At 42.5% G+C, this 13921-nt stretch overlaps 3 protein-coding genes across 4 annotated transcripts in view; 1 reads left to right on the top strand and 2 right to left on the bottom strand.

Annotated features, from left to right (window-relative positions):
* Positions 1–3848, bottom strand: part of Trc (Serine/threonine-protein kinase tricornered) — an 81677-nt gene extending 77829 nt beyond the window's left edge. Inside the window, exon 1 of one of the 2 annotated variants that reach the window (XM_070665262.1) lies at positions 3680–3848. In XM_070665262.1, the coding sequence (XP_070521363.1) occupies positions 3680–3681 (2 nt within the window). In that variant the 5' untranslated portion in view covers positions 3682–3848. The remainder of the gene's footprint in view (positions 1–3679) is intronic. The other variant, XM_070665263.1, reaches the window with a different exon arrangement.
* Positions 3849–4454: 606 nt separating this feature from the next.
* On the top strand, positions 4455–6399 carry LOC139107567 (protein-lysine N-methyltransferase EEF2KMT). The gene is made up of 5 exons (XM_070665267.1): positions 4455–4802; positions 4886–5020; positions 5097–5285; positions 5396–5900; positions 5977–6399. The coding sequence occupies exons 1-5, from the start codon at positions 4716–4718 to the stop codon at positions 6081–6083; spliced, it is 1023 nt and encodes a 340-aa protein (XP_070521368.1). The 5' UTR covers positions 4455–4715; the 3' UTR covers positions 6084–6399.
* Positions 6400–6618: 219 nt separating this feature from the next.
* Mical-like (MICAL-like protein) overlaps positions 6619–13921 on the bottom strand; it is a 37467-nt gene continuing 30164 nt past the window's right edge. Inside the window, exons 5-12 of the mRNA XM_070665254.1 lie at positions 10056–10367; positions 8646–9973; positions 8345–8564; positions 7844–8179; positions 7568–7712; positions 7276–7504; positions 7073–7185; positions 6619–6965 (exon numbers count right to left, since the gene is read on the bottom strand). Coding sequence (XP_070521355.1) covers positions 6784–6965; positions 7073–7185; positions 7276–7504; positions 7568–7712; positions 7844–8179; positions 8345–8564; positions 8646–9973; positions 10056–10367 — 2865 coding nt within the window. The 3' untranslated portion in view covers positions 6619–6783. The remainder of the gene's footprint in view (positions 6966–7072; positions 7186–7275; positions 7505–7567; positions 7713–7843; positions 8180–8344; positions 8565–8645; positions 9974–10055; positions 10368–13921) is intronic.

Genomic DNA, 13921 nt, shown 5'->3' with positions numbered 1-13921 from the left:
ACACATATCCCACGAGCTGTTAAAACAATTGTCCTAGCGAATTAACTAAATTTATCTTTATCTCAAAGACAAATGGTATAACTGTTTCCCTCGGCTGACTCAGCTCTCGTTTACGCATAATCACGTTGTATACTGCATTGCGCTATCTCGTATGTTATTTGAAACAGCATACGTATTAGTTTTGTTCGTTCTGCTTCGTTTTCTTTAACGAGAACAAATACGAAGGAAAGAAAATGCCTTTGTGTCGTCGTACAGCTGTCCCAATATTTTCGCTATTAAAAATAAATCGCGCGAACGCGCTAATTAAACGCGAAAAATCACAGATATTTCCGTGCGAGTGCCGTAAAAGTAAAATTGTGCCTTTCTTTTTTTTTTTATTTCTAATCCAGGTATAACTAAACAGGTTTATGGAAAAAGGCATGTGAAAGCGGGGGGATAAAAATGAGGAAAAGTGGTACTTGTTGCCACGGCGAACCTTAGAGTGCAGGAGGAAATCGTACTAGAAAGATTCGTGCCGGAGGTCGAGGATCGCTGCATCTGACTGCGTGCACCTACGCGTAACCCGGCGCACTGCAAGAGAAGCAAGGCATTCATCGGATCACAGCTTCCGCCAATCTCTCCTCTCTCTCTCTATCTCTCTTTCTCTCTCGCTTTCGCTTTCGCTCTTTCATTATCTGTATTGTCTTTGAGCATGATACGCGTGTGCGCTTATTGTTGTGGTAATTGCACACGTGCGATTACGTGTGCGGATCGGTGCACCTCTGCAGTGCGGCGGTAGATTAGCGCCGTGTGTGCGTGTATGTACAATCGGTGACGCTGTCATCCGAGTGCGGTCCAGTCCGCGAAATAGAGACGACGACGGCGATGCGCGGCTATAACGGTATGTTGACCTCCGACGCCAATTGCTGCCTGCTTGCACAGCGCACGCGGATGCAGACTGCACGCCGGAGAATGTGCAGCGCGCATTGGCTTTTCGGATGAGGTACGGAACGTATCGATTAATCGGCAATATGCGGCACAACGGAGGGAGAGTGCTCACTTTTTCGCGGTGCACTCGTACGCGGGCACGGGAATCGTGTAATTACCAATAGTCACCGGCGCAGAAAAATAAAGATTCATTAAAATTGTAAAGAAGATGATTAAATAAAATTATAAAATTTTATATACTTTTGTCTGAATATTTCAATGGACCATCGCAGCCTTTTTAATTTTTTTTTTTCTGTCTCTCTTTTTTTTTCCCAATAAATATTAATTATGATACGCGAGTATTGTATTACGAATAAATTTAATCAGTTAAAAGCTATTATTTTAATTGCAACGCACGCGAGTTACGAGTAACGATCTGTTTGTTACAGTATGCACACTCTGAAATCGACGTTATCTAAGCATTCAAGAACAGTTTGTGCTCGATCGTATTAAACGGCTTACATTACAGTTTGATAAAAGCAAACAGTTTACTCGTGATGTTAGCGAAGGTTCGCCGAAGCCCGGTCGTAGTGGACGCCCACGTTTAACCGTAAAGAAGTCCTTCCAAGATAAAATTGACATCGAATCGCAATTTTCTTATCGCGTCTATGATAAAATAATAACTTAACGCGCAGGTAAAATATCGCCGCGATGATCGCGTCAACTGATCGACTTTGGTTCATATCTTTTTTTTTTTTCCTTTTCAACCCTTTTGCACGGCGATACGCCGCGTAACGATTGTGATCTTGAAATGTGATTCGAGAGAACGGGACCGCTTAGACTATCGCGTAATCGCCGCCAGTTTCCCATCAACATCTCTGAAAAGGCTCGCGGAGAGAAAATTGGCAGAGAGCACGCGGCTTTCCGTCGTAAAGCAGTTTTCTGCTTCTCTTTCTCTTGCACACGCACGCATACGCTCTATCCTCTTTCTCTGCCCCACGTTGGATCTTCGCCCCTTACCCCCGACTCGTTTTCTTCGTTTCTCATCCGCGTGGCGAGACTTCAGGTCGTTTCTCTCCCGGCCAACGACCGTCCACCTTCAGTTTTGTATCCTCCCAGACAGCGCGCGCCTTATACGTCGACAGGTAGATGCAACGTTCGAGATATATACGCGTCCAGGGTGGTCCGACGATAAGGGCCGGGGATCGAGGGCCAGAAACCCTTCTTCGTCGACGTTGTCGCGTAGAGCCCGCGCGCTTCCGTGTGGATCGCGCTTAATCCCACGTCTCCTGCGGGTCCTAAGCCCGAATTGATTAAATTGGATTGAATGAGTTGGACGCACTTGTCCAACAAATAGTTACCACCGGCTCCCGTACGTTGATAATTGTATTAATTTGCCATAGAGGAAAGATTACATTAAATTATCGAAGGTAATTTATAAAAATATAACTAACGTACGATACATATGAAAAAGTATATTAAACCTTGTTCTAATTTTTTATGTTTGAATTAGGATAACTTGCGATAAAAATTCGTAATTTAATTAATTATACAATTAATTGTACGATATATAAATTTATTATATTAATTTCTCAAGCTCTGTTCGAGAGCATTTGCAAAGTATACGAGAGCTGCTTCGACTTAATCATGTTAGACTGAAGGAAAAAAAAGAAAAAAAAAAAAAAAAAAGAAAAAGAAATAAGAGGTCACCCAAAGTATCGGATATCCGATATATTTATCCTCGTCAAATATCTTTTTTTATCGGACGGTGTCAACGTCTTCTCGCGGCACGAAATCATCCCACCCCATTTGCATCTTTGTAGACGGTTTTCCAATCGATCTCTCTCGCCTCTCGCCTGATCTCGGAGGCTCTTTCACTTCCCTCTGTTACCTCTAGGCGCGCAACACTTTCGCGAGAGCGAATCGTGGCTGGACGGGAGAACGGAGCGTGACAAGGTGAACGGAACAAAGGGGGTGAGGATAGAAGTGGCGCAGGTGGAGGCGCGGGGGGAGAGAGAGAGTAGATCGGCCCTTTGCAAAAAGCGGCATCCAAAGTGTTGGCCGACCGGTTTCGCGCGCGCATGTACCTGTCACGTATACTCCCTTAAACGCGACGCTACGGAGAGAGGACGCGGGAGAGAGAAAGAGATAAGAGGGACCGACACATGTGCGTCCGTCGTGCACATGCACGGACAACGCAGGTCGAATGGCGCGGTGGCGTGCGCACTCACACCGACGCGCATGCACGCGCGAGCGTAGGCGACGTCGTTATACAGGGTGTTCGAGAATCAGCGAGCGTGGACATTCCCCCCGGACCCGCCACGGAAACTCGGACCAAACCTCGTCCGCGAGGACGTCTGATGCGCCAATTTTATCGTCGCAACATTTATGAGATCCGCGAAAAGACCCCCTCCTCCCGCAAAGTAAAAAAATCGACATTACTTTATTATCGAGTCTCCCTTGAGACTTTTTCTCTTGAATTAATAACAGTTCTAACTAAAGAGACTGGTCCACCGGCTCTGGTTAGGCGAAAAATGTATCGGTCGGTAGAAAATTCCCAAGCTACCCGAAGGAACGAGTTTGTTAACTCCGAGACACCTGGTACGCTCGCACGCAGGCTCGTGGATCGGCCGAACCGGTTTGTTTATAACAATGCCAGCGACGAAGCCGCGCGACGTCAACGAGGACCTTTCTCTCGCCGCCGTGGCGGACCCCCCTTCTCCCCTCCCCCTATCCCCCTGCGATTCGCTCGCGTAACGAGAGCGGTACTTACATCTTAACACACGGCCGTGGACCGCATTCGTGGGCAGGAGGACGTTCCGTGGTTGGGTGTAGATATCTCACGTAGCCGTCACCCGACCAGCTCTCTATTCCGCACGTACGACGCGCGAGAAGATACGTCACTGACGCCGCGTTCCTTCCCCCCAATGACCCCCCCCGCTACCCCCCGACGGTCGGCGGGGATATCGTCACTCCGCGGTACGCGGGGCCGCGCACACAGGTACACTGGGCTGCTACTACTACCACCTCGCACTCCCGAACTCGCTCGGCCAGGTTCGCGCGACGCGACGCGACGCGACACGACGGCGGGCGCTCGCTCACCCGTGAACGGCGAAGGGAAGAGGCCGCCCGCACCGCGGATATTTTTTTCCCCCCCGCCCGAAGGGTGGGCACTCGACGACACGGCGTAATCGAGAGCAACGACGTCGCGATCGGTCCCCCTCGTACGCGTCAGCGTGCCGTTTGCGCGAGGAACGATGCACGCGCGCGCTCCGGTCTCAGCGCAGAACCGCAGAACGCCGAAAATCCGGACCAGATATTGACAAATACCCGGACGGCACGGCGCGTCGCGCGCGACACCGTCGACTAAGCGGACGCGCCGCGGCATGCCGGCGCCATCGCGCGGCCGCAACTAGAACGCTGACCGCCCGTCCGCCATTCATCCCGCCAAGCGCTCATTTTTTTATTTCCACCGACGTGGAATCTAATTTCAACCATTCTTCGTTGATAGGAAGCTGAAGAAAAAAAAAATTGGATTAAAGAGTTAGAAATAAGATACGTAGCTAGCGAAATTGTGATTAGAAGTGGCTCATTTTTGTTAATAGAAACGAGCCTAAGTCGCCTTTCACATTCCATTTTAGTTTCATTAAAATCCGCTTCGAGTCGTCGACAACGATATTTGTAATTTGGAATGTATTCTTTACAGAGATGAGATATCCATCGATAACCTCTTCTTTTATTTTCAGTTATTTAAACTTAAAGACGTGTCGGTGATTTTTTTATTTTTATTTTTATTTTAAGTTCTATCAATGGATAGCTATGCGAATCAAGATCTTGATATAAGCTTGATAAAGCAATTTCTTTGTTGTGCACCATTAATTAAAATGGATTTTACGGTGTATATGCATTACTAATCTTGCATCATATTTCACTCTTTGCGATCATAACAATTTAATAATGTAAATGAAACGTTTTGCAGGCACTGGATTATTGTGGCTTCAGTTTAGATATCCAGAAACAAGTCTTGGATAATACGATAAACAATGACTTAATCAAACAATATCCAATAAAGACTTCCTATCAGAAAGCATTTTTGAAATTGTTTATGCAAAAGGTATATAATTAAAATATATAATTAATTTTTGCAAGAGCTATAGGCTACATAATTATTTTTTCTTTTTACAATCCAGATAGAAGACAGTGGTAATGAAATTCATGAAGATTTATATGCAGCATATTGTAGATTAGTATCATTATCAGATGAAGAATCTGTACATTATCGTCATTTTTTAATAGATAACGAAACGTCGAGATACATTACCTTAAAGGAGAACATAAACTTGATCTCTGAAGGAACTACAGGCTTATGTAGCTGGCAGGTATTATATTTTTTAATTTTATTCTGTGACCTACAAGAGTTGTTCAAATTGCTTGATAAAACATTTTTAAGAATTATCTGTGTATTGAAATCGTCTTTAATTGTTGACAGGGTGCCTTGGCATTGAGTAAATGGTGTGCCGAAAATAAAGAACAGTTTTATAGAAAAAATGTATTGGAACTTGGTTGTGGAATTGGATTAACTGGCATGAGTGTAATTATTACATGCTCCCCAAAGCAGTATATTTTCTCAGATTGTCATCCAATGGTATTGGATGTGTTGTGTGAGAATATAAAACTCAATTTTTTGCCAAATAAACGATGCGAATTATTACGTATTAATGCATCTGAAAGAACGCCAAAACTTAAGTTGCAATTAAAATATGAGCAGAGTGATGTTCAAGTGATGGATTTGAAATGGGAAGATATTAATAAACGTCTGTCAGAGGATCTGTCGCAGCCTGATGTAATTATTGCCGCCGACATTCTATACGAGAGCAGCATGTTCGATTTATTGATATCTGAATTAAAGTGCCTTTTGACACCCAGTAATTACGCTATTTTTGCTGCAACGATTCGTAATGAAAATACTATTTCACTATTTTTGAAGCACTTAGGTATATTTTATATTTTACAGTTATTAGTTAAAAAAAAAAATTCCACAATTTAAATGGAAATTTTCTTTGGTTTCAGGAAACTATAATCTTGCTTTTGAAGAATGTAATTCGCCAAAATCTACTATATCGATACAATCCATTGACGCACCGGTTCAAATATTGAAGATTTTTCAAAAGGTTTAATATTCGTTTTTACTATAGTATTACTGATTTATAATTACTGAATAATACAAAGCACGCGCATTATTTGCTATTTATATTTTTTTAAAGAATATATCTTACATTGTATTTCATCACCTTTAGTTTCTTTAAATATAATTTAAATATAAATTCCGACATTATTTATATTTATTTTTTTTAATTATTAAGCCATATATGCTTTCCAGTGTACATACGACTTAAAAATTAAAAATAAATTAGATAATAAATCTGTCAATTCCGAAGTTTTGCTGCGGCGAGTAGGCCGAATACCCGAAAATGCTCAAAAAATATCAGGAAATATAGGAAGAATAATATATAGGATAGGAAGAGTAAGTACGTGGTACTGTCAGAGTGCCGTTCCCGCCAAGTTTGTGGCCACGCCTTTTTTGTAATGGCTGTTACCTTCAATCATGGAGGCTACAAAATTGACGAGAACGGCGCTCGGTTAGCTAATTCTGAGAAAGTCCACTATGAGCCACCACTGTTGCTACTGACTGTAACAGCACTTGCACCGCGATTGAAGCAATTAAACCGATAAATTTATTATTAATCTTAACATCGATTTCTACATGTACAAATAACAGTGTTAAAAAACATATATATATATATAAAAGTATTAAATATCAAATATTTATTACTTTAAATCTTTATTATATTTATTAACTGTTAATATTATCGCAATTCAAAACCATCTTCTTTTATTATGACGTTTTAATTTTACCTCAGTTTCATCAACATCTTTATCGGCATCTTTTTTTACGACCTTTTTTAATTTCTTTTCTTTCAACTTTTCCATTTTTCCCTTTTTTGTTTTTCCTGCATTAGAATTATTATCTCTGCCTAATAGCTCGTTTTTATTCCTCGCTAAAAAGAAAAAAAAATAAATGTGAGTTTAAACGAAAGCTTGTAGTTTATTACATTGACATTATTACATGCATTATTATATTGATATATACTATTGTATTGCTTACCAGCAAATAAACCCATATGTTCATTAATACTTCGATCTTCTTCTACCTCTCTTCGACGATCCATTTCTAGACATTCAACAATTTCGTTTCTCCTTTCCACAATTTCTACTAACCTACAAAAAGAAAGTGTTTATATATTATGTATTTTTATTAATGTTTTAATGTTGTTTCATATTTTTTTTTTTTTTTCTAAAATAGAATACCTTTGTATTAGTGCTTCTTCTCTCTGTTTGTCAGAATCTGTTTTAGTAGCTTCTGGTTGGCACATAAGACATCGTATTTGATATTCCACTTCGGCATGCTCTTCTTCCAATCTTTGTTGCCTTCGTAATAACATTAACTCGGCCTGTCTTCTGAATAATTCGTTTTTTTCATTTACTAATGTGAACAACTCTAACATCAATTCCTCCAGATACGTAGGAAGCGATGAATCTGTCAAGAAAATTAAATGTTAATATCTTTGTAAAATATTATTCGTATTTATTGTATGCTTACCGTTCTCTGATCCATTTCTTTCTACGGGTTCACATTTTTCCCGTATCACTTTTTCCAACCGCACACCTTGTCTTTCTAATCCTTGTTGTTGTAATTCTATCTCGTCTAATTCTAATTTTACGTCTTTCATAGATATCACTTTGATCTACAAGCAAAAACGATATAATCTTATATATTATTTCTATATTTTTCAAGTCTTAAAATCTAACTAAAAAATTAACAGCAAAAGTTTTACATAAAAGTTACGCAACAAAGACGAAAAAAAAAATAATTTACCTTTCTTCTATGCGGAATTGGTCGCGGTGGGGCAGGACCTTTTTTCCTTTTCCATTTTCCTTGCACGCTTTTATCAGCATAAGATGTATAAGAGGCACTGCTGGTGCACGACGTACTGCTCAAACTTTGTCTATTTCTATTCGCTTCGTCTTTATTTGTCTTCTGATCCTCCCACAAGCTCCAATTTTCATCATCTCTGCGCAACTTGATTATGGGAGATTCATCAAAATTTATTGCATTGCCAGTCGATGTATTGCGAGGTGTGCTGGTTGGCATTGGCGGTGGAGGAGCCGGTTTAGTTTTTCGAGCTCGTGGCGTTGTTCGAGGTGATAAATCCTTTGTTGGAAGAGAAAATAAAATAATAAATTAATTCTAAACTTTACGTACGTAATGTAGACATGTGTTGTATACGTAATGTAATCAATTTTTTATTGCTAAATCAAAAAATGTAAATTAATACTTAAAAAAAAAATTGAAGAAACATTGTATCTTAAGACTTACGTGATACGATAATGTGCCTTCACGTGATTTGAGTATAGGTGACTCATGTTGCTCAGATAAAAACAATTCTTTCGCTACCGGTGGCTGTGGTGCAGGTTTTTTCTTCTTGTACGTTCCACTGGGAGTTGTGGTTGATTCAGAACTAGTTAAGGAACTATTAGATGCGTATAAACTTCCACGATTTAAATCGGTTCTTCGTGACGCATTTACCTCGGAACTCCTGTTCGTATAACCGAAATAAAAAAGAAATTAGATTGATATTCTTGCATACAGTATTGCTACAATGAAATATAAAACTTACTTGAGAGTACGCGGTTTTGGAACAGGTATACTTCCAGGCAGCGTTCTGTTTCGTTTATCCTCGTCGCTACCGTGCTCCTCTTCCTCGTCGCTCCAAAATGGATTAAGGTTGATTTGTGGCGCAGCTAGAACTCGCTTGGTTACGGGCACTTCTCGATTTTCCAACTTATTTCTTACCGCCGGTTTCGGCATATCGGCCTCGACGTCCTCGTCCTCGCTGTCAAATGGGTTTGTCGACACCTTGTTGTTTTTAGAGCTGTCTATCACAGTCTGTGGCTTCGCTTCTACAGCGTTGTCTTCTTCGTCACTTTTGAAAGGATTCAAATCATCCGGATAATCCTTATCGCTTAAATTAATACCTTTCGCAGTCAGCACGCTGCTTCCCATGGCACTTTCGTAATGCTTCTCATTCACTTGCTCGTCATCGATTTGTTCGTTCTCAATCTTCGCCATGTTCTCCTTTCGCCTTTCGATACTTCTGGCTTTTGAATCATCCTTTAGATGCTCACTTTCATCAGTCTGTTCTTCGTTATTCACCTGTACGATATCCTTGGAAAAATTTATTTCGCTCTTCTCGTTACTTACAACTTTTAAGCCTTCTTTTTGTTGTATGCCGACATTCTCGATACTATCTTTACCTTTCTGAATATTTTTAATTATCAAATCTTTCTCGAGCCTCTTTTCCGGGTGTTCTTCTTCATTTACTGAAAGAACGTCCGGAGATAGGTCGTTCCAGGAGTCGCCCTGAACCATCGTAACACCCTGTGATGTCATTACATTTATTTCCTCGCGTTGGCCCACGTTATCAACGCGATTCTTTTCATCCTGAGCCTCAAACATTTGGAGTCTTTTTTGAACCAACGACAGTCTCGTCTCGGGATTGGCTGGTTTAACGGCGCGTCCTGGCGACTCTTTGGTATTCTCCTCTCTTCTTTTCTTATCTATGTCATGGAATGAAATGGCAGTCGACCGCTGATTCTCGTCGCTCTTAATGTCTAAGCTATTTAACGCGCTATGTACATCGTATCGATTAATATTGGACTCCTCCATATCCGGAGAATCCATCACGGAGCTATGGGATTCTTCCTCCAGCTCCTGCTCGTCCTGCTCCTCCTCCTCATTCTCGTCGACGTCTGGGAATGCCGAGTCGACCCTGCTTTCTGTTGTCTCTTCGCGACAATCCGAGTCGATGTCTCTCGTGCTCGCGAATGAATCCTTCGCGACGGGCTCATCGTACTTCTCCGAAAGAAGATGACTGGTCATGAAACTCTTGCGCATTTGTGACGTATGGGATATTAAATCGGGCACCGCAGCGTTCTCCAGTATACTCTGCACATAAAAAAACTTGATAAAAAATCTGTCTTATTTTCACTAATAATCAAATAAAAAACTTGAAAGCGCAAAAACAGACCTTTCTTTCGGTTTTCTCCTCGTCGCTGAGTGGCCTCGGCTCGTTCATCTCGCTCTCCGTACCGGACATGTCCGAGTCGACGTACTTGTGGCGTACACCGTCGGTCTCCTCTTCGTCCGGACACGTCTCGCAACAGTACTGGCCTTGCTCGGTCTCGTAGTAGTTGCCCGGCATCAACTGGTTGGCGCAGCGAGCACATCGGAAGCAAGTACGATGATAAGGAACACGTGCTACCAGCAGCTTCTCCGCGAGGAAGACCGGCAGCCCGCATACGGCGCATGGATCCCTCCGCATCCCCAGACGCGACCCCACCTGCGTTATCAAGTCAGACGTGTGTTAAAAAAAGTTGTCATTATTTTACTTTTCACTTTACGTTTCTAACACGGCGGCAGCAAATAAAATGCACGCAGTTTTACACAACTACCACCACCGCCACCACCATCCCGCGGGTTTTATCGGTGACTCGATCTCATTCTCTAAATTAGTTTCTCGCGCGTACTCGCAATTACTCTGAAATCGTTAAAAAGCATTAGACTTTAATACGGCGCAAAATTCTACGACGTTATCGCCCTATTGCGGAAATCGTTTCTTCCCTCGGCTGGAAGAGCATACAGCTGGAGATAAATATTGGCAAATTGTAGGTCGCGCATTTGTAACGAGCCATTGGATATCGAGTTACTCTCGCGCGTCGGTCTTTTGCAGCTAGCGAATTTCCACAACGCCAACCGGCCATACATCTCTCATATTATCGCGTTATGCATCTAGCGTCCGGTGAAGCCAATAATGCATTGGATCGGGGGGTGACTCGTATAGAGAAAATGCGGGAATACGGACCAGCGCTGGTGTATCGCGCGGCGTAATAATGAGAAAGGTAACGTTTCGGGATAAGAAAAGAACGGCATCATGTTAAATCTTTGTCGTGGAAAAATGAAACGTGCATTACTCGTCGAAGCTCCGGGGATTGTGAGAGCCCCGGTGACTGTACGTAGAATATTCTTTTTCTGGAACTCCTTTTTCAACTTTCCGAGTATTGACGTAAGAACGCGAGGGAGATTCTCCGAATTTCTTTGTGCCCGCGGTCTAGGAACATTCGGCACTGTGAGAAAAAATTTTACGATATTTCAATATCGCAGACGTTTTATTGAGCATTATTTTGATATTATTTGACATTACAGAAATATTGATTCTATGTAAAAGTCTACAAAGAAATTTCTTTTCCCTATTTCTCTCTCTCTCTCTCTTTATGTTCTTCTTTGACAGACACGTAGAAATCATGAAAAATTTATTACCGGCTCCTATTTATTTATACGCGTACGTAAATGAGATTCGAGTTGAAAGAAAATTGATTTAATTAATGAGCGATGAATAATATGTAATAACAGGCAATCTATTCTCGAGCATCTTTCGTCGCCCATCTGCAACGACTAAAGTACCCGCTGTTGATCTTTCTCTTGATCAATTGCACCAAATGCAATTGAACGATAGTTGGCTAACTGAAAGATCAATTCCCCGTTAAAGTTTCATCGGCGTGCCCCGCACGAGTTTTTCATAAACGGCTAAATAAAGCGCGATCAATCGTGAAATGATATAAAATAATAATAAATAAAAAGGGAGAAAAAAAGGAAAAAAAAACTGCTTCGTGATTTAATTTCATCGCAATCGCTTTCTCTTCGCGCTGTTAAATAAATACCGCGTTATCGCGAGCGTGCCGAGAGTCAATACATTTTTATTGGCATACTCGTAACGTGATTACCTACGCGATTAATTAAACGGGATCTGGGTTGAGAATGCCGCGGGTCTGCCGAAACGCTGGCGTGTCACCGCGGCATTTCGCGTCGACGATTTTGCAAAGTGCGTAAACATTGGCCTTCGACAAGCCATCCCCGCGTATCGATTCTCGCAGCGGCATTAAACGCACGATTAATTAATTTAATCGGCGACGAACGCAACGTTAATCGGCTTTTCGCGTCGGCGACACGTCGCTCTCGGTGCCACCGAAAATTTAGGTACCTTCGTTACATATTCGTCGGCACGCCTCTCAGTTTCGAGGCTTTTACCGCACGCGTATTACGCATTCCCGCCGCCGAACGTTGGCGTATACGTGAGAATTGATTCGCGGTTAAATGAAGCCTTTGTCTCGGAAGAAAGTAAGCCGTGAGGGAAATTTCGGTGCTTCCTTACCGTAATTATATAAATGAGATCCTCGCACCGAGGATGCCGACACACCGGGGGGATACGAACTGTGTGGAACTCGCGGAGAGAGGCTGCTGACCGCGCATCCGATTTCTATTACATGAGTGAGCGACCGCACGCGTGCGTGTGCGCGTATCGGGCATACGCAACGAATGCCAATGACTTATAAATAGAACGTCGTGTTCAGGCGAGTCGCCGCTCACGATTAATTACCTTCCCCGGCGTTCATTTGGCTCCGTAAATGATGCGAATAACGTAACCGCTGGTGGGCTAGTATTTCGGCGCAAGCCGATAAACTTTCGCGCGGAGAAATTGAGGAGGCGATTATTAATTAATATTTATATATACAATGGAACAGGCGCGAGGCGTCGCCAGACGATTATTCGACTTGCTTTTTCCGGGCAGCCAAAATTTAAAAAAAGAAAAAAAAAATGCAAAGAATACAGCACGTCGGCACACAGCCATGCGAATCGTTTATTCCGACAGAAGAGTTCTCTGGTCGCGAGAAACGTGACAGGACTTTCGCGACGACGATTCGTATCTTACAACTCATTGAAACTCGCAACGTTCTCGCATCGCGCTTCCCAGACAAACCTTTGCGCAACCGCGAATTTATTTTCCAGCGAGAGAGAAGCGCAAACGTATCCGTCCGACGACTGCGACGACTACGTTTATGCGTGTAGTGTATAAAAAAAAAGGAAAAAAAAAAAAATGGGAAAAAAAAAACGTGAAATAAACGGTGAATAATGCCGCCCTGCTCATCAGTGTCGTTAGCTAGCATGACGTGAGAAAACGTGACAATTTCTACAAGTAGTAATAAGACAGGCCGTCCGGTGCGAGAACCGCGAGTCGAGCAGAGGCTGCGCGAGCTTCTTTGCAAAACTCGATTCTTTTACCTCCGCCTTCTTTTTCGAGTCCAGTCTGACCGCGACGCTGGGATTTCTACTTCCACGCTCTTTCTCTCCCGTTATCGATGGGGAAAAAAAAATAAAAATAAATAAAAAGAAGGAGATATAATCCCGCCGGGTATAAATCTCCCGTTTTCTTTCACCCAAATTACACCCGTGCGCGTTATCAAATGATCGCAGCCGCATATGTGGTGCGTATGTGTGTCGGTACATGCCAGCATGCAAGTTACCTAACAACGATCAACCATAGGCAAGCAAAACAATAACGACAAAGCGAGAATTACCTTCTAGCAGAATATTTCAGGTTTATATTGCCCCATTAAGTCCAAGCTTTCCTCCTGGAGAACAAAAACATACGGTGAGAGATGGGATTTGACACATACGCTTCGATGCGAGGAACGTACCGAGAGTTTTTTTCCCCCGGTTAGCTTCGATTCGCGCGTATTCGCGAGCGAAATAATTGCGCCTCGATTAATTTTCATTGGAATAACCCACGCCGGCATTTACAGGCAGATTTTTCGCTTCACGTCAACCAGACGGATGGTCTTTGTAGGCTTACCGAGTGACTCACGTGCGTCGGCTCAAGTATGGTGGGCAGTTTGCGCGAAGCCGTAATAAACGAAACTCGACCCACGCGAGAACGTACACGCTACATTATTTCACCGACTCGTTTTATTTGAGCGAACCGAGTTGCACGACCAATTTGTAAAAAAAAAAAAAAAAAAAAAAAAAAGAACGAGAGACCAAGTCCGCGATATCCGGCGA

Source organism: Cardiocondyla obscurior, linkage group LG13, assembly GCF_019399895.1.
Source record: "Cardiocondyla obscurior isolate alpha-2009 linkage group LG13, Cobs3.1, whole genome shotgun sequence".
NCBI lineage: Eukaryota > Metazoa > Arthropoda > Insecta > Hymenoptera > Formicidae > Cardiocondyla > Cardiocondyla obscurior.
The sequence above is the reverse complement of the archived record's forward strand: the minus strand, read 5'-3'. Positions and strand labels throughout refer to the sequence as shown.

Bases quoted from the DNA above. Each gene is read 5' to 3' on its own strand.
- LOC139107567 (XM_070665267.1), top strand. From the start codon at position 4,716: ATGGATAGCTATGCGAATCAAGATCTTGATATAAGCTTGATAAAGCAA. The intron at 5,021-5,096 runs GTATATAATTAA...TTTACAATCCAG, and splicing joins TGAAATTGTTTATGCAAAAG to ATAGAAGACAGTGGTAATGA. The intron at 5,901-5,976 runs GTATATTTTATA...CTTTGGTTTCAG, and splicing joins ACTATTTTTGAAGCACTTAG to GAAACTATAATCTTGCTTTT.